Here is a 20147-nt window from a genome sequence, read left to right as displayed (position 1 = left end):
AGTTTATCCGCCAGCGCTTCTCAGTTTTAAGGTAACAGAGGATGTGCTTCCTAACCAGATCGAACACTGTCTACCCGATTATAGACCTAAATGATATGTTAATAGAGTTTATTTTAACTTTTACTGTAATAAAGTACTCGAAAGCATTTAGTTCTAAAACTGCTTAGTATCGAAGCGTATACTAGTTTATCCGCCAGCGCTTCTCAGTTTTAAGGTAACAGAGAATGTGCTTCCTAACCAGATCGAACACTGTCTACCCGATTATAGACCTAAATGATATGTTAATAGAGTTTATTTTAACTTTTACTGTAATAAAGTACTCGAAAGCATTTAGTTCTAAAACTGCTTAGTATCGAAGCGTATACTAGTTTATCCGCCAGCGCTTCTCAGTTTTAAGGTAACAGAGGATGTGCTTCCTAACCAGATCGAACACTGTCTACCCGATTATAGACCTAAATGATATGTTAATAGAGTTTATTTTAACTTTTACTGTAATAAAGTACTCGAAAGCATTTAGTTCTAAAACTGCTTAGTATCGAAGCGTATACTAGTTTATCCGCCAGCGCTTCTCAGTTTTAAGGTAACAGAGAATGTGCTTCCTAACCAGATCGAACACTGTCTACCCGATTATAGACCTAAATGATATGTTAATAGAGTTTATTTTAACTTTTACTGTAATAAAGTACTCGAAAGCATTTAGTTCTAAAACTGCTTAGTATCGAAGCGTATACTAGTTTATCCGCCAGCGCTTCTCAGTTTTAAGGTAACAGAGGATGTGCTTCCTAACCAGATCGAACACTGTCTACCCGATTATAGACCTAAATGATATGTTAATAGAGTTTATTTTAACTTTTACTGTAATAAAGTACTCGAAAGCATTTAGTTCTAAAACTGCTTAGTATCGAAGCGTATACTAGTTTATCCGCCAGCGCTTCTCAGTTTTAAGGTAACAGAGAATGTGCTTCCTAACCAGATCGAACACTGTCTACCCGATTATAGACCTAAATGACCTGTTAATAGAGTTTATTTTAGCTTTTACTGTAATAAAGTACGCTTCTATTGAATTTTGTCTTAGTATCGAAGCGTGTAATCGTCAAAGTAGGTAGTCGTTTATTTTTAACCGACTTCAAAAAAAGGAGGAGGTTCTCAATTCGTCGGAATCTTTTTTTTTTTTTTTATAGTAGGCTGTTTCGATTAGGAATGTTTTCAATGAATCAATGAACGCTAATAATATTACTCTCGATTGTTTTAATGTGGTCAGGAATTTTATTATAGATTTTTGTTGGTACTGTGTATCTTCAGTTCAGCTTGGTACAAGCATGTTGTGTTTACACGAATTTGCTCTATGTAAATTATTGTAACCTTGAATGTCTATTTTGACCGGGCTATAATTGATTTGTTCACAGAACTTATTTTAACTTGTAATTTACTCTAATAAAAAGTATTAGACAAATACGTTTATATTATTTTTGACTATTCTCCTCGTCTATATCGGAAGTTTTTTTTTGTTTTGCACAATTTTTTTTTGGTGGTTCTGTATCGTTAATAGAACACATTTCCATTCAAAATGTTGTACCTTTTTTGAAATATTTTTTTTACCTTAAAATAAGCAAATCATGGTCATACTATTCGTAAACAAAGCACGCTATACGCACGGTAGCTGACTCTGACGTTTTCCCTTAAAAAAAAGTACCAAGTTCGCTTAGACGATATTAAAGCGCGCAGAGGTCAACGGCCGCCGCGCGCGTCACCGGGTGTGAGTGCGTGTATTTTAATCAACAGCTGAAGATAACGTTTGTAGGGTGACCCTAATAAAAAGTGAAAAAGTGGATATCTTTGGTAAACGATGACTTTGGTATTCTTAATTAGTATAAAATAAAAAAATAAAAAATACGTGTTAATTAAATTTCGTTTCTATACAACATAAAAAAAAATGTGCAAAACCTTAAAAATCTTCCTGTATAGTCTGGTGGGAGGCTTCGGCCGTGGCTAGTTACCACCCTACCGGCAAAGCCGTGCCGCCAAGCGATTAAGCGTTCCGGTACGATGCCATGTAGAAACCAAGGGGGCATGGGTTTATTAAAAACTGCCATACCCCTTCCAGGTTAGCCCGCTTCGATCTTAGACTGCATCGTCACTTACCACCAGGTGAGATTGCAGCCAAGGGCTAACTTGTATTTGAATAAATAAAAATACTCCAATCAGGAAACCATGATTTCCGCTTATAGTTTTTGCACTTCACAAAGGCGAGTGGCTCATGCTTGTGTTTAAGTCGTATCGGTATAAGAAAGTAACACTAAATGTGTGCGTTTGCGAGCGCTTGCTCGCGACTGATTGGTCCGACATGCACGCACACTTACACAATGCCCGTGTATACGACGTAACCACAAGTAAAGTTCACTCGCTTTCGTGAGTTGCAAGAACTGTACTTCAGAGAATGGCAGAAAAACAAGTCTTTATTATTTTGTCAACAAAACTTTATTCTTTCATTTAACAGGAAATACAATACCTAACAATTAAATATAATTTTTACTGGTAGTTAATCCATACTAGTATTATAAATGCGAAAGTGTGTCTGTCTGTCTGTCTGTCTGCTAGCCTTTCAGGGCCCATCCGTTCAACCGATTTTGACTAAATTTGGTACAGATATAGCTTGCATCCTGGGGAAGGACATAGGATACTTTTTATCCCGGAAAATCAAAGAGTTCCCATGGGATTTTTAAAAACCTATATCCACCTATATCTCCTAGCACAAGCCTGACGCTTAATTGGAGAGGAAAGGGGAATATTAGTCATTCAACATGGCTAATACTCTTTAAAAAAAAACTTGGTTGTCTGTCTGTCTGTCTGTCTCCCTTCTCTGAGTGGAGACCCGTGCTCTGTAGTGAGCCTGCGATGGGTTGATCATGATGATGTCCAACAGTGTACGCCCACAGTCTGCTGATGATGATGATGAGTTTGATGACGTTATTCATCAAATCTCAACACCATAAGCTTGATAACGATGCTGTCATCGCGAGGGTAGTTGAGCCCGCTGTCCGCCAGCTCGGGAGCGGCAACAGCACAGATGGTGTGGAACCCGCTCCTGGCGGCGCACTTCTGAGACGCGGGGCCCGTGAACACAGTCGCTGTGGCCTTTACACCATTTGCCAGGGCTAGCGGCTTCCTGAAAGGACACAAGACAAAGATTACAGCGTTTAAACTGTCGTGAGTGATTTCCATTATAAATCTTCTATATTTATTTATTTATTGACACTTTATTGCACACAACACAAAGTAAACATTGAAAAAACACAATACAGGATCTTATTCTAATAGATGTAGCATGCAAAGGCGGCCTTATCGCTAAAGCGATCTCTTCCAGGCAACCTTTGACGAAAGGAATCACGAAAGCACGGGTTGGTGCGGCAGCCGAAAATGGCCCTAGTTATTATTATAAATTAGACTACATACACAGTACATTCTAATAATACACAAATAAATAGAATTATATATACCCATATACTTACATATCTCTATAATATACCTACTACATAATTCTGTTTACATAGATAAATAATAGTTCTTCAAACGATTTTTGAAGGTGTTTAAGGATTTCGCCTGACGTATTTCAGCTGGGAAAGAATTCCAGATAAATCTATGTACTAGCTGATGCCAGCGACTTCGTTCGCGTGGATTAAGGTTTTTAAAATTCCCATGGAAACTCTTTGATTTTCCGGGATGAAAAGTAGCCTATGTCCTTCCCCGGGATATAAGCTAACTCTGTACCAAATTTCATCAAAATCGGTTGAACGGTTGGGCCGTGAAAAGCTAGCAGACAGACAGACAGACGCACTTTCGCATTTATAATATTAGTATGGATTATCTCTATCTCTATATATAAAAATGAATCGCTAAATGTGTTGCTGATCGCAAATCTCGAGAACAGCTGAACCGATTTCGCTATTTCGAGAAAAATTAAAAAATTTGAATCGACTGCTAGGCGGAACGAAGTTCGCCGGGGCAGCTAGTAGGTATAAAAATAAAAACTGACTGACTGATCTATCAACAGACAGGTCAAACTACAGGACGGATCGGGCTGTTTGGTATGCAGATAGTTATTATGACATCGACATCCGCTAAGAAAGGATTTTTGAAAATTCAACCCTCCTTAAAAGGGGTAAAATTTGGGTTTGAAATTTCTGAAGTGCACGCGGTCGAAGGGCTTGCATTAAATATAGATATCCCGGCTATTGGTTATTTGATGTGAACTCTACTCGGGTTTACATTTGCCTTGCTGACTTGTTGGAAGACCTCCCACTAGGTGGACGGACGACATCAGACGAGTCGCAGGGAGCCGTCGGATTCAGGCGGCGCAAGACCGTGGCGTGTGGAAGTCCCTACAAGAGACCTATGTCCAGCAGTGGACGTCTATTGGTTGAGGATGATGATGATGATGACTGACCTTGCTGCTAATATCCTGCTGCCGAGTCTCTTCCCCCGGTATTCACGTTTGACGGACAGACCGAGTGCGTGCAGGATTTTGTCCAAATTGAGGTATTTGAACGGGTCGCATTTCTGCTCCACATATATCATCGCACCATACACGTTTTTCCAGGCCACACCCTCGATCTGTAAAGGAAAACATTAATGAGGAAGTTTCCAGGCAACGTTTGATAAAATTTTCATCTTCCTGCGTCGCTCCCTCAATTTTGAGGATCGTGGCTCCCTTTTGATATGATCTTTGCTACGATGTTTTTCCATTTTCCTCTGTTTCGCGCCGCGTGGATTGCATTGCAGATAGGTGTGTCGACCGCCTCTTTTATTTGGTCTACCCAACGTCTCGGGCTACGTCCGCGGGGTCTCTTTCCTTCGATCTTCCCAGTAACCATGATTTTTTCAATATTGCTGGCGTCCTTTCTTGCGATGTGACCAAAGTACTCGAGGGTCCTCCGCAGACATGTTAGATAGCCTCATTTTTATTTTTAGCTTGTTGAGTATTGAGACGTTGGTTCTATGTTCAGTCCACGATATGTTGAGCATGCGTCGCCAACACCACATCTCGAAAGCATCAATTCTTTTCCTATCAGCGGCTTTAAGAGTCCACGTCTCAGCTCCGTAAAGAAATATGGAAAACACAAGAGTTCTTACTAAGCGCATTTTTGTCCATTGTGATATGTTCTTGTCCGTCCATATTCTAGAGAGCTGAGACATAGCGCTCTTTGCCATGCCGATGCGACGGCGGACTTCCTGTTCGCAGCCACCCTTGTTGCTAATATTGGAGCCTAGGCAAAATTTTCATAGATGGCGCTAAATACTACCACCATGACCAACACCGGGGTAACATGAATACCCCGCGCCCTACCCGGGTAAGGAGGCTACGCCTCGAGGCCCGTACCCCCGCTTGGCCTTCGGCCAACCGGAGAAGACCCTGTCGTCATTAATATGGGTAGTGACAATATTATTATGGGTAGCACGTCTTGTGCTTGTGCGTGCTTGAAAATGTGTTTGTTTGTTGGTTTATTGGTTTGTCCTTCAATCACGTCGCAACGGATAAACGGATCGACGTGATTTTTGCATAAGTATAGTTAAAGATCTGAAGAATAATATAGGCTACTTTTTATCCCGGAAAATCAAGGAGTTCCTACGGGATTTTTAAAAATTTAAGGGGGATAAGCTAGTTAAAACCGGTCAAGTGCGAGTCAGGCTCGCGCAATGAGGGTTCCGTACTACAGTCATATTTTTTCGACATTTTGCACGATAATTCAAAAACTATGATGCATAAAAATAAATAAAAATCTATTTTAGAATGTACAGGTGAAGACCTTTCATATGATACCCCACTTGATATAGTCACTCACTTGGAAAGTTGAAAATACTAATTATTAGTTCATGACCACAATTTAATTTTTTTTGTGTGATCTAACCCTAAATTCGCGGTTTTCAGATGTCAGCTATAAGATCTACCTCCCTGCCAAATTTCATGATTCTAGGTCAACGGGAAGTACCCTGTAGGTTTCTTGACAGACAGACAGACAGACAACAAAGTGATCCTATAAGGGTTCCGTTTTTCCTTTTGAGGTACGGAACCCTAAAAAAAAGATTACGAACCGGTGTGCTAGGTACTGTTTCCTCGGTAGTGTCAACGACGCATACATTGAGGGCTACCAGCTGCTTGCCTGCACTGGTCACCTCGTAGCAGCCTAGACTCATCCTTTGCGCGAGGCATTCTCGCCAGAATCTCACCATACTGGTAACGCTTTCTGGTTCTTCAGTAAGTTCTGTAAAAAAATTATGATAAGTTAAATTAATAATAAACCGGCCAAGTGCGAGTCGGACTCGCACACGAAGGGTTCCGCACCATCGTGCAAGAAATCTAAAACCAGTATAATATTATGTACGCCCCAACAGCTATGTACAACACTTTAGTTCTGTATGAAACATGTAAGTTAATGACGAACAGTGCCATCTATCATGTGATTTAGTAAACTTTTTTTTTTAGTTTTTAGGGTTCGGTTCCTCCCCGATCCCCGTACCCCTTGCTTGGCCTTCTGCCAACCGGAGAAGACCCTGTCGTCGTAGGGTTCGGTACCTCAAAAGGAAAGTATACCCTCATCAGTGTTTATGTAATACCTATGTGCAGTGGCGTGCACAGTGTTTGAAGCCAGGGTAGGCATTAGTTAGGTAGGAACCTGTTTACTGACAGGTCATAATGAAAAATATGCATTGAGCTATTACAACTGGGGTAAGCAGTGCATTTATGCCTCTATAACCTGCACGCCACTGCCTATGTGTGTGCGCAATAAAGACTTCAAACAAACAATCAAGTCCCAACAAGAGACCTCCATATTATGTCCAGCAGTATCTAATCGTCTATCGGTTGACGATGATATAATATGTAGAATGTAGATATGGATTTCTTCACGTAATAGGCTCGTACGTACTGCTGCAAATGCATAGCTGCTCGTCGGGTAGGAAGTCGTTCTGTAGGATCTGCAGAGCGGTTTCGTCGTCTTCGGGCGCCAGGTCCTGGATGACCCACGTGACGCCGCCATCTTCCCACCTGTCCCATTCTCGAGGACACGTGGCGTCCCATTGCCTCGTGAAACCAGGCATGCCTATATAAATGTTAAAGTTAATACAAATATGAAGATGTGATAGCCTAGTCGTTACGACGTCCGCCTTCTAATCGGAGATCGGCGGTTCGATCCCGGGCACGCACCTCAAGAATATTAATAATAATAAATACACTTTATTTGCACAACCACAAGGAGTATTACATTAAAGAATAAAAAACACAGACGGAAGGAAGATACAAAAGGCCAAAATTAATTGCTTAGCCAAATTAATTGCTGACTAATATTCCCCTTTCCCCTCCAACTAAGTGTGAAGCTTGTGCTAGGAGTAGGTACGACAATAGTGCAACGGGTAGGATTTGAACCAGCCACCTTTCGGTTTTCAGTCCGCTCCTTTAACCGTTGAGCTATCGAAGCTATTATTATACGTCTTACTTTTGGGAGTTGTGTGCGTTTTAATTAATTAAATATCACTTGCTTTAACGGCGAAGGAAAACATCGTGAGGAAACCTGCATGCCTGAGAGTTCTACATAGATTTCTCAAAGGTGTGTGAAGTCTACCAAGGTGTGTAAAGTACAGCGTGTACGGAAAGCGATTCATGACGTCACATGGCGTAAACGACAAATACCTACTTGTTAATTTCCTAACATAATATTATAAAATCCCGCAGAAATTACTCTATTTTTATGTTAAAAAATGGAAAAATAAGTCTTTTTGGATTGTGACGTTATTATTCACCTTCCGTATAGCGTGATATTCATGTTAAAAATAAATAAAACATGATTTAAAAAGGTATCTTTATAATGAACTAGCTGATGCCCGCGACTTCGTCCGCGTGGATTTAGATTTTTAAAATTCCCGTGGCAACTCTTTGATTTTCCAGGATAAAAAGCCTATGTCACTCTCCAGGTCTTTAACTATACCCATGCAAAAAATTACGTCAATCGGTTGCTCCGTTGCGACGTGATTGAAGGACAAACCAACAAACCAACAAACAAACACACTTTCGCATTTATAATAACGGTACTGATTCTAGCCCCAAAAACTACCTACCGCTTTACAAAAAATCACTTCATTTTATTACTATACAGTCCAATACCCTATTATTAAGAAAAAAAATATAAGGTATTTACTGTAACTAACACATATTCGATGGACTGTATTTAATATGTCAAAAATAATAACTTTTCAACTTACCTAGGTACTTATAATTAGTATGAGAGACACGAGATCTATGTATTATACTTGCAAGTAAAATGTCTTTGGATGGATACTCGTTTTGTAAATGCATACGTCAAGATTACATTATCATACATTGATAAGACAATTCATGTTATCAAAGAGTTATGCAAGAAATAATGAAACAGTAATATGATTACTTATCTTGATAATATTAACCAGGAAACAAAATAACCTTCAGACCTAAACACTTATTGACTTACTTGGTTAAATAACTAAACTGAACTATTTAATATTCAAAACGCAAAAAACCACTACAGCCGGACTGCTTACATTTAACTAGCTTATGCTCGCGACTTCGTCCGCGTGGACTACACAAATTTCAAACCACTATTTCACTCCTTAGCGGATGCCTACGTTATAATAGCTAAGTATCGGACCAAGTCGCCAGCATAAGCTAGTTGATTTATAAAAGAAGATTTTTTGTTCATTAGGTACTTACATGAAAACCAAAAATTGGGCGATATGCGTCCCAAAAGCGGTGTTGAGACACATTTCGGATGTTCAAAGAATCAAGTTTAGGCCTTAAAAACTACAGTTTTTTTTTTAATATTATAAAAAATAATGGGATTCTTTAGTGAATTACGAGAGCCAAAACACGATTGTCACAATTTGCCGAGATAAAAAATAATTACGAAGTTTCCCTAAATTACACATTTTTTACACGACCATTAGGAGAAATACCAGTTTTATTTGATTGATTCGAACCAATTTCAATAAAATCTCGTATTTACGTTCAACGTTTGATACACTAAGGGTTTACTGTATTATTTTATGGTAACAGAGCACATAGAGTTATAAATATAAGCGCTCAGGTGGCCCATACAGTACCTACCGCTCCCGGTTGCCCGCAACGCGCTTAGAGAGCACCCGTGTACAACTTCAGTCCCATTTCGCCTTAAATACTAAATATGAAAAAAATATGAGTAAGTACCTACCTATTATTTATTATTCTGAACAAAAAGTCACTTTGAGATAAAATATGATGTTTGATATTCTTTAAAACAACACAAAATAGCTTTAATTCATTTTCAGTAATGTTCATCTTATCCATTCACTGAAAAACATGTCTCTTCTCCCCGTAGGTATCTAGCACACTGACACACGAGTTGCCTACTCATATGACACTGACACACACGAGGAATAGGAAATGAAATAGTTCACATACAGGGTGGAATAATTTAGTTTTCTTAGTAGATAAGTATGAGAAACAAATTTTTTGTCCACAATATAGTGTAGGAAATTGTTACATCACCATCCATCACCACCCATATTATAAACGCGAAAGTGCGTTTGTTTGTTGATTTATTGGTTTGTCGGTTCGTCCTTCACTCACGTTGCAACGGAGCAACGGATCGACGTGATTTTTTGCACGGGTATAGTAAAAGACCAGCCCCCCAATTGTGTAAGAATAACCATTTCATGGCTATCGCAATCGTCAAGAAATTCTGCCCTTTGATTGGTTGATTCGCTGTTTACATTTTTTCACAGCCAATCAAAGGGCAGAATTCTTGACGATTGCGATAGCCATGAAATGGTTATTCTTACACAATTGGGGGGCTGGTCTTTTACTATACCCGTGCAAAAAATCACGTCGATCCGTTGCTCCGTTGCAACGTGAGTGAAGGACGAACCGACAAACCAATAAATCAACAAACAAACGCACTTTCGCGTTTATAATATGGGTGGTGATGGATGGTGATGTAACAATTTCCTACACTATATTGTGGACAAAAAATTTGTTTCTCATACTTATCTACTAAGAAAACTAAATTATTCCACCCTGTATGTGAACTATTTCATTTCCTATTCCTCGTGTGTGTCAGTGTCATATGAGTAGGCAACTCGTGTGTCAGTGTGCTAGATACCTACGGGGAGAAGAGACATGTTTTTCAGTGAATGGATAAGATGAACATTACTGAAAATGAATTAAAGCTATTTTGTGTTGTTTTAAAGAATATCAAACATCATATTTTATCTCAAAGTGACTTTTTGTTCAGAATAATAAATAATAGGTAGGTACTTACTCATATTTTTTTCATATTTAGTATTTAAGGCGAAATGGGACTGAAGTTGTACACGGGTGCTCTCTAAGCGCGTTGCGGGCAACCGGGAGCGGTAGGTACTGTATGGGCCACCTGAGCGCTTATATTTATAACTCTATGTGCTCTGTTACCATAAAATAATACAGTAAACCCTTAGTGTATCAAACGTTGAACGTAAATACGAGATTTTATTGAAATTGGTTCGAATCAATCAAATAAAACTGGTATTTCTCCTAATGGTCGTGTAAAAAATGTGTATTTTAGGGAAACTTCGTAATTATTTTTTATCTCGGCAAATTGTGACAATCGTGTTTTGGCTCTCGTAATTCACTAAAGAATCCCATTATTTTTTATAATATTAAAAAAAAAACTGTAGTTTTTAAGGCCTAAACTTGATTCTTTGAACATCCGAAATGTGTCTCAACACCGCTTTTGGGACGCATATCGCCCAATTTTTGGTTTTCATGTAAGTACCTAATGAACAAAAAATCTTCAATCTCAATCAAAGGGCAGAATTCTTGACGATTGCGATAGCCATGAAATGGTTATTCTTACACAATTGGGGGGCTGGTTAGTGACAAAGGCTACTTTTTATCACGGAAAATCGAAGAGCTCCCATGGGATTTTTAAACCTACCTAACCTGATTTTTAGACCTCAATCCACGTGGATGAAGGCGGGTATCAGCTAGTTGATAATAGTTATTGTAACTTTTATATTTTGAAAAGAGTAATTCCTTATCTCAGTAGAATCAGCGTTCAAAACTGTCCTATAGGTAATCTATCCGCGGAGAGAGTTAGTAGGTATTTAGCGCTCTCTCTGTTACGTAATCCCATACAAAATAGTCGGTAGCATCATCATCATCAACAACCAATAGACGTCCACTGCTGGACATAGGTCTCTTGTAGGGACTTCCACACGCCACGGTCTTGCGCCGCCTGGATCCAGCGGCTCCCTGCTACTCGTCTGATGTCGTCCGTCCACCTAGTGGGGGGGTCTTCCAACGCTGCGTCTTCCGGTGCGAGGTCACCATTCCAGCACCTTGGGACCCCAACGTCTATCGGTTGTACGAACTATGTGCCCTGCCCATTGCCACTTCAGCTTCGCAACCCGTTGAGCGATGTCGGTTACTCTAGTTCTCCTCCGGATCTTCTCATTTATGATTTGATCACGAAGAGAAACTCCGCACATAGCTCTCTCCATCGCCCGCTGAGTGACTCTGAGCTTTCTTTCGAGGCCCATAGTTAGCGACCATGTCTCGGAACAAAATAGTATGATACAGGTAAAAATCTCAGTGTGCTATTTGAGTCACAAACACGTTTTAAAATCAGCCTCTACGAGCCGGCTGTAGTCAATACTAGATGTAGCTGATGCTCGCCACTTCATCCGCGTGGATTTAGGTTTTAAAAAATCCTGTGGGAACTCTTTGATTTTCCGGGATAAGAAGTAGCCTATATGTCACTCTCTAGGTCTTTAATTATAGCCATGCAAAAATCCGTTGCTCCGTTGGGACGTGATTAAAGGACAAACCAATAAACCAACAAACAAATACTAAGAGATAATATTATGGGTTGTCCAGTGTCGTATACATACATGAAGTATACAAGTAGGTATCTAAAAAATTTGAGATGGAAAAATTAATACTCTCAGCACGTTCCCAATTCCATCCTGTATATCGATTTCTATACTTAGTACACTAAAGTCAATGGCACGTCTCGCAGACGCCCGGCGAGTCGATGAGGAAAGAAATGCAACAGAGTCAAAGCTTCTAAGAAGCGAGCAAAAGGAGATCGAAAACGCCCATAGGCACCTGGGCCCGGGCCGCCCTGGTGATAACAGGATGAAAGTAGCATCATTTAAAAGCTTACATTTAAATAATCCATAATTGAAAATTTGGCAAGATTTGTCAATCTAGGAGCTGAGCAATAGGCTACTTGACAATTTTTTTAAGTTGGTCTTAAATGGTTAATATTTGTCCTATTATATCAAAAAAATTAACACTATATTTTTTTGCGCCCTAAAAACCGTAAAACTTTAATTTAAAAAAATATTTTTCTTAGACAGGTGAAAACACTGTCGGCCATGTTTGGCCGATAGATTATCTGTGCTCTGACGTCATGCATTTGTAAACAACAGTATAACCACAGGGTTATACTGTTGTTTACAAATGGATGACGTCAGAGCACAGATAATCTATCGGCCAAACATGGCCGACAGTGTTTTCACCTGTCTAAGAAAAATATTTTTTTAAATTAAAGTTTTACGGTTTTTAGGGCGCAAAAAAATATAGTGTTAATTTTTTTGATATAATAGGACAAATATTAACCATTTAAGACCAACTTAAAAAAATTGTCAAGTAGCCTATTCAAAAAGTAATAATGAGGTTATGTCCTAAACTATATGCTGACAGCTGATCTGTAGTAGGTTTATTAAATGCATAGCTGCTAAGAATTTATCACATAGACTTATATTAAGTAAGCAATTAGAAGGCATTAGCAGTTTCAGGTGCACACCATTCACGAATTACAGACTGTCCTTTGGTCCGAAGGCGCGTTTGCCTGTTGTATTACAGCGACCAATCGCTATACCACACAACGATCCATTTCGTCAATAGCCAATCGAGAGGCGTGGTGTCGTATTCCAATATAATAAGGCCAATTCTGTCGTGTAAGCAAGATTCTTGGAGTCCGTTAACGAAGCAGGGCGTCAATAAAATAAGCAGAGTCAGAAAGCACGCGAAAGCGAAAGACAACAACTAGTAAAAGTCATATAAATAGTATCGATACTATTGATAGTATTATATAGGCCAATAGTATTGGTAAAAAAAATTTATCGATAGTATCGAAAATATTAGTTTCAATAGTATCAATACTATCGATACTATCGAAGACCGATATACGTTAAGAGTAATACTTTCGATAGTATTGATGGTATATTTATACATATTAATCTATTTAATTCTAATTTCTATTCTTCTCTAGGCATATTGACACAGGGGCGTTTCTACAATATCGTTGGACCACGCAACTTCGGACACACAAATACGCTTAATTTTATTTACTTACATAATCACTAATTACTTAAGTATATGTAACGCACAATAAAATATATTCATTAATTATCGCCTCGGAATAAGTTCAATATCCACATTAGTAACTCTAACTTGAATCTGCTCCTTACGATATTTAACACCACCCGCTAATACATTTGTATTAAATGAAAAGTTGTGCAGTAAATATATTAGACCTGACTTAGCTTGCAATTGCGCAAACCTCATTCCCACACAATTCCTGTTGCCTTTACCGAATGGCATGTAAGTTATATCTAAGATATTGTTCTTGTTCTCTGCCGAAAATCGTTCTGGATTGAATACTTCTGGATCTGGGTGATATTTAGAATCGTGATGTAGTTCGTAAATCGGTATCATTATATTGGTCCCTTTGTTAACTTTGATATTACCAGTGGGTAAAACAGTATCTTCAACACATTTCCTAGTTAAGAAACCGATAGCAGGATTCAGTCTCATTGCTTCACTCATTACCATATCTAAATACTCCATATTAGCAACAACATCGTACGAAATCTCGTTATCGTGTTTATCAAATGTTTCGTCGATTTCTTTTTGGAGGCGATCCTGAACTTCTGGGTGTTTACCTACCTCCATCAACGTGGCAAACATTGCAGAAGCAGTAGGTTCCACACCTGCGATTAGGAAGAAGAACGCTTGAGCTGCGAGCAGCTCGTCTGTTGGTTCCACCTCCAACCCTGAATCTGTGTCTTTCATAGCTCCTTGGTTTTGTAAAGAGACACAAATATCTGCGAAATCATACTTCTTAACATTTTCGGCCTTACGTTGATGGATAACCTGCTTTATTGCAGTAATAAAAAAGCTTTCAAACTCTTTAAATATTTGGATATTAAGTAATTTAAATAACGGTTCACTTAAATTTGCGATAGCAAATTCTATGTTGCGTTTCAAGCTTGCATTTGTTGATCGTTGGGCAACATCGAGAAATGGAGAATCAAAAACTGATTTCGTGGTAACTCCGAATACAGAAGCACAGATAGCTGCACTGCAAAATGTTGATAGAGTAGTAAACGGGTCTCCTTTCCTCAATTTAGGGTTTTCCTTGAGGTAATCAACGAAGTCTTTTGCGCTTTTATCCATGATGTAGTACATGCTCTTTAGTTTTACTGATGTGAAGAGTGGGGTCATTTTTTGTCGAACCAATTTCCATTTAGCACCGTTTAAGAACAAAATGTTACCAGCGAGAAGATCGTCTTGATTTGGTTCGAAACCTCTGTGACTGAATGAATTAAAATCTGTTGCCAACACATGCTGAATGTTAAGAGGGTCTCGTACATATAGCGTTGGTGTTAGAATTGATCCAATCCCCACTGCCGGTTCGTTGGGATACTCCTTGTAAATATCGTGAAGATATTCAAAAAGCGCTCGACGTTTGATCAGGAAATCCCAAAACACTCCCAAAGTTTTGTTTTTTGTGTAGAAGGCGACTCCACGTTTTCTCCAATAATTTTCATTGTATATACCGTTAAGGTAAATTAAAGTTAATACTGCAATGCAAATAAGGAGTAAAACTATCAACATTTTCGTTTTACACGAGTGCTCTTATCGAAATAAATGCAAACATTAATTATATATTTAAAATACTGTGGATATTTATACCTAAGTTTTATTATATTTTGCTCTGTTATCTATTTATTTCTTCAAGTACAAGTCACCATCAATACCTATTATTATATTGTTTGTGCGTTTATCAATATTAAATTTGACCTCTTATCTACAACGCTGCAATTATGTATCATTTGGATAGTGGGATCTATATTTCCATGTCACCATAGCCATGAGATAGATCTACTTCCTTGGCTAAGTACTCAAGTGCAATGTTAGTATGCAATAGTAACTATTCATCTGATCTATTAAATAACTATTAAGTAAGTATCTATCTAATACCTAGTTATGATAGATCTGTAGGGCGATTGTCTAAAACCTGCATCAATCATTATTACAATCTCAATTGTTCTGATTGGCTGAATTTGTGCGATTCTTGTTGCAACAATGCATTGTAGCTAATAGTGAGCGAGCATTAACCAATCAGAGATGATTGCGATCGTGACATTGTAGCTGTCAAACAACCGCGGTAGAGCCACAGATATACAATCCATACTAATATTATAAATTCGAAAGTGTGTCTGTCTGTCTGTCTGCTAGCTTTTCACGGCCCAACCGTTCAACCGATTTTGATGAAATTTGGTACAGAGTTAGCTTATATCCCGGGGACGGACATAGGCTACTATTTATCCCGGAAAATCAAAGAGTTCCCACGGGATTTTCAAAAACCTAAATCCAAGCGAACGAAGTCGTGGGCATCATCTAGCATCTTGGAACCCAACGTCTATCGGTTTTACGAACAAAATCGGCTTTATTTAGATACTATTCCCCTCTGCTAGTGTGCGCTGTGCCTAACTGCGTCGTTATTGTAAATATCTATTAGATTAGGTGTTTGTTTTATTATCATTGCGTTCATGAACTTAGGTCTTCAAACTTTAATAATTGTAAGCATGACTTGAACATCTAAAAGGTAAGTAATAGATAACATAATTAATTCTAAGACTCATCATGGTAAAGCATTTATCTTCAGTTGTTTTAGTTTTTACTAGCTCCATACTAGCATAAGCTCGCGACTTCTTCCGTGTGGACTACAAAAATTTCAAACCCCTATTTCACCCCCTTAGGGATTGAATTTTCAAAAATCCTTTCTTAGCGGATGCCTTCGTCATAATAGCTATCTGTATGCCAAATTTCAGCCCGATCCGTTCAGTAGTTTGAGCTGTGCGTTGATAGATTAGTCAGTCAGTCAGTCAGTCACCTTTTCCTTTTATATATTAAGATTTCGGCGGTCGTTACCGTGAGAGCTCAGAGATGACACCTATCTAAATAAACTTGGAAAATAAAACGTTACCTGAGTACAAAATTTCATCCAAATAGTTATAGCCTTTTCCGCTTTTCAAGAGCCTAGGCCTTTTCAACAGCGCGCCACGAACACGGTCCTCCGCCTTCCTAATCCTCCCGCTCCCTGGAAAACCTATAGGGTACTTCCCGCTCCCTGGAAAACCTATAGGGTACTTCCCGCTCCCTGGAAAACCTATACGGTACTTCTTACGCCCCGGAAAACCTCTAGGATACTTCCCGCTCCCTGGAAAACCTATAGGGTACTTCCCGCTCCCTGGAAAACCTATAGGGCACTTCCCGCTCCCTGGAAAACCTATAGGATACTTCCCGGTCCCTGAAAAACCTATAGGGTACTTCCCGCTCCCTGGAAAACCGATAGGGCACTTCCCGCTCCCTGGAAAACCGATAGGGCACTTCCCGCTCCCTGGAAAACCTATAGGGTAATTCCCGTTGACCTAGAATTATTAAATTTGGTAGATAGGAAGGTCTTATAGTACAAGTAAAGAAATTAATCCCAAAACCGTGAATTTGTGGTGACATCACAGAAAAAAAATGTGTTCATGAACAAATAGGTATATTTTTAATTTTCAAAGTTAGACAACTATACCAAATGGGGTATAATATGAAAGAGGTTTACTTGTACATTTTAAAACAGATTTTTATTTATTTTTATTCATAATAGTTTTTGATTTATCGTGTGAAATGTCGAAAAAATGCGACTGTAATACGGAACCCTCGGTGCGCGAGTGTGACTCGCACTTGGCCGGTTTTTATATTAAATATTTAATATCATAAACTTTTTGAAATAAAAGAATTTATTGATGCGACTATAGTTATGGAAATATAATATACAAGATAAATAGGTATTTTTTATTTAAATACATATTTTTTCAATCCTTCGTTAATATTATTCCGTAGATATAATGTAGCATACGATTTACAGTCTGGGAATCAATTCAACATCGACGTTATTCAACCTGACTTGCACTTGATCTTTTCTATACTTTGGGCGTTCCTTGTAAACTATGGTTTTAAGGGAAAAATGTCGTAACAAATGCACTAAACCAGATTTCGCCTGCAATTGTGCGTACCTCATCCCAACACAAATTCTATTCCCTTTACCGAAGGGCATATACGTCAAATCTAATGCGGCATTTTTATTTTCCATCGAGAACCTTTCTGGGTTAAAGGTTTCTGGATCTGGAAAGTATTTTGGGTCGTGGTGGAGCTCATATATTGCTGTCAGTATTTTGGTTCCCTTTTCAACTTTGATATTTCCGTTTGGTAGAACCGCGTCCTTAATACATTTTCTTGATAAAAAACCAATCGGGGGATGCATTCGCATGGCTTCGCTAGTTACCATATCTAGATATTTTAAATTTGCAACGATGTCGTATGTAATTTTGTCATTATTTTCTTCAAAAGCCTTATCGATTTCTTCGTGTAGTTTTTGCTGTAATTTTGGGTACTTTCCTAGTTCAACTAATGTAGCAAATATTGCAGCGGCGGTTGGTTCAACGCCTGCTACGAAAAAGAAAAATGCTTGGGCAGCGAGGAGCTCGTCTGTGGGATCCAATTCGTACCCAGTTTCAGAGTCCTTTAGTCTCCCGCTGCTTTGTAAAGAGACGCAGATATCGGCGAAATCGTGTCTTTTCACATTCTCACTTTCTCTCTGTCTAACGACCTGTTTAATTGCGCCTATGAAGAACTCTTCGAATTCTTTAAAAAAGCTAATATTTAAGTGTTTAAACAATGAAGGAGATAAGTTGGCGATTGCAAATTTGATGTTGCGCACAAAAGTAGCTTGGAAGGCACTGCAAGCGATTTTCAGAAACGGGGAGTCAAAAATAGAATTAGTTGTGATTCCAAAGACTGCTCCACCGATCGCTGCACTGCAAAATGTCGAGAGAGTTGCAAACATATCACTTTTCAGTAATTTAGGATTTTCCTTTAAGTAAGTGACAAAGTCTTGCGCACTCTTGTCTATAATGTAATACATGCTTTTTAGTTTCGTCGATGTAAACAGCGGTGTCATGCTCTGTCGAACCAATTTCCACTTTTTCCCATTGAGGAAAAGAATAGTGCTTGCTAGTAAATCCTCGTCATTTGGCTCGACTCCTCTGTGGTTGAAGGAATTGAAATCTGATGATAGAACATGCTGGATGTTGACTGGATCTCTGACATATAGACACGGCGTGAGAAAAGAACCAATGCCAACTGTTGGTTCATTAGGATACTCCTTATATAACTCGCAGAGGTTTTCAAAAAACGCCCGACGCGTAGTCAAGAAATCCCAAAACACACCCATGACTTTGTTTTTCTTGTGAAAAGTGACGCCACGTTTCTTCCAATAATATTCATTGTAAAGTCCATTTAAATAAATGAAAACTAGAACTGCGCTCACGGAAATTAGAATTAGTAACATGGTTATGTAAAATGTTTATGTGTTAGAAGTAATCCAAGTTATACTGCACGTCATTCAAGTAAATGGTGCTTATATAAAGTAAGAGAGCACTATTAGATAATATTATCTACTTACAGTTTATCTACTTGTTAATAAGGGATTTATCTACTGTAATGCAAATTAAAATACGATTGTCTGTTACCGTACATCGTCATCATCTATAGATAAATTTAACATTCGCCGAACCGGGAATAGAATGCGGGAACTCTTACTGGAGACCTCACAACCGGTGCTAAATCAAGCTTTAAAACATAGAAGCCGTATTTTATTTTATTTATATATTTATAACATTACAAATAAATAGTTAATATAAATATTTAAAAAAAAATTATTAGATTATGTCCGCGACTTCGTCCGGGTGGATGTAGATTTTTTTAAAAATCCGTAGGAACCCTTTAATTTTCTGGGATGATAAGTTGCCTATGTCAATTTACGGGACGCAAGCTACCTCTATACAAAATTTCATTTAAATCGGTTTAACGGATGGGTGTCTCTGTCAATGAATCCCGTGGAAACTCTTTAATTTTTCCGGGATGAAAAGTAGCCTATGTCCGCCCCCGGGATGTAAGCTAACTCTGTACCAAATTTCATCAAGATCGGTTAAACTGTTGGGCCGTAAAAACAGACAGACAGACACACTTTCGCATTTGTCTGGTGGGAGGCTTCAGTCGTGGCTAGTTACCACCCTACCGGCAAAGCCGTACCGCCAAGCAAATTACCGTTCCGGTACAATGCCGTGCAGAAACCAAAGGGGAATGGGTTTATTAAAAACCGGCCAAGTGCGAGTCAGACTCGCGCGCACCAAGGGTTCCGTACTACAGTAGTATTTTTTAGACATTTTGCACGATATATCAAAAACTATTATGCATAAAAATAAATAAAAATCTTTCATATTATGATACCCCACTTGATATGGTTATCTTACTTCGAAAATTGAAAATACTAATTATTAGTTTCTGTTCATAACCACAATTTTTTTTGTGTGATGTAACCACAACTTCACGGTTTTCAGATTTCCCACCGAATGTCTGCTATAATACCTACCTGCCAAATTTCATGATTCTAGGTCAACGGGAAGTACCCTGTAGGTTTCTTGACAGACCGACAGACAGACAGACAGACAACAAAGTGATCCTATAAGGGTTCCGTTTTTCCTTTTGAGGTACGGAACCGTAAAAACTGCCATACCCCTTCCAGGTTAGCCCGCATCCATCTTAGATTGCATCATCACTTACCGCCAGATGAGATTGCAGTCAAGGGCTAACTTGTATCTGTTTTTTTTTTGTATAGTATGGATTATAAAACCTAAGACTGAACAGGTAGGTATACTAGTTCAGACATAAGTGGGCACTTAGTAAACACGTTCTTAGA

General features: G+C 38.7%; 3 protein-coding genes across 4 annotated transcripts; all 3 read right to left on the bottom strand.

Annotated features, from left to right (window-relative positions):
* Window positions 1-2455: 2455 nt before the first annotated feature.
* On the bottom strand, window positions 2456-9446 carry LOC117996807 (uncharacterized). Of its 2 annotated transcripts, none has more exons than XM_069498135.1 (5): window positions 9234-9446; window positions 6924-7097; window positions 6091-6260; window positions 4445-4611; window positions 2456-3166 (listed from the first exon to the last, which is right to left on the bottom strand). In XM_069498135.1, the coding sequence occupies exons 2-5, from the start codon at window positions 7093-7095 to the stop codon at window positions 2968-2970; spliced, it is 708 nt and encodes a 235-aa protein (XP_069354236.1). In that variant the 5' UTR covers window positions 7096-7097; window positions 9234-9446; the 3' UTR covers window positions 2456-2967. The 2 variants fall into 2 exon arrangements, with proteins under 2 accessions (XP_069354236.1, XP_069354235.1); XM_069498134.1 differs by lacking the exon at window positions 9234-9446 and adding an exon at window positions 8254-8501.
* Window positions 9447-13110: 3664 nt separating this feature from the next.
* LOC138402243 (cytochrome P450 6B5-like) lies at window positions 13111-15002 on the bottom strand. The gene has a single exon (XM_069498128.1). The coding sequence runs from the start codon at window positions 14945-14947 to the stop codon at window positions 13457-13459; it is 1491 nt and encodes a 496-aa protein (XP_069354229.1). The 5' UTR covers window positions 14948-15002; the 3' UTR covers window positions 13111-13456.
* A 2104-nt stretch (window positions 15003-17106) lies between these two features.
* On the bottom strand, window positions 17107-18793 carry LOC117981949 (cytochrome P450 6k1-like). Its single transcript, XM_034968216.2, has one exon. It carries the CDS (start codon window positions 18735-18737, stop codon window positions 17250-17252), a length of 1488 nt encoding a protein of 495 aa, XP_034824107.2. The 5' UTR covers window positions 18738-18793; the 3' UTR covers window positions 17107-17249.
* Between the last annotated feature and the right edge of the window lie 1354 nt (window positions 18794-20147).

The sequence above is a fragment of the Maniola hyperantus genome, chromosome 4 (assembly GCF_902806685.2).
Source record: "Maniola hyperantus chromosome 4, iAphHyp1.2, whole genome shotgun sequence".
In the NCBI taxonomy this organism is placed as follows: Eukaryota; Metazoa; Arthropoda; class Insecta; order Lepidoptera; family Nymphalidae; genus Maniola; species Maniola hyperantus.
Note: the sequence above shows the minus strand (reverse complement) of the source record. Positions and strands in the feature narration are given on the sequence as shown.

What these genes read in the sequence shown, in the direction of transcription:
- LOC117996807 (XM_069498134.1), bottom strand. Translation starts at nt 8,347, where the DNA reads ATGCATTTACAAAACGAGTATCCATCCAAAGACATTTTACTTGCAAGT. An exon ending in GCAGCTATGCATTTGCAGCA is followed by an intron (nt 6,261 to 6,923) that starts GTACGTACGAGC and finishes ATTTTTTTACAG; the next exon opens with AACTTACTGAAGAACCAGAA. An exon ending in AGCAGGATATTAGCAGCAAG is followed by an intron (nt 3,167 to 4,444) that starts GTCAGTCATCAT and finishes GTGTCCTTTCAG; the next exon opens with GAAGCCGCTAGCCCTGGCAA.
- LOC138402243 (XM_069498128.1), bottom strand. Translation starts at nt 14,947, where the DNA reads ATGTTGATAGTTTTACTCCTTATTTGCATTGCAGTATTAACTTTAATT.
- LOC117981949 (XM_034968216.2), bottom strand. Translation starts at nt 18,737, where the DNA reads ATGTTACTAATTCTAATTTCCGTGAGCGCAGTTCTAGTTTTCATTTAT.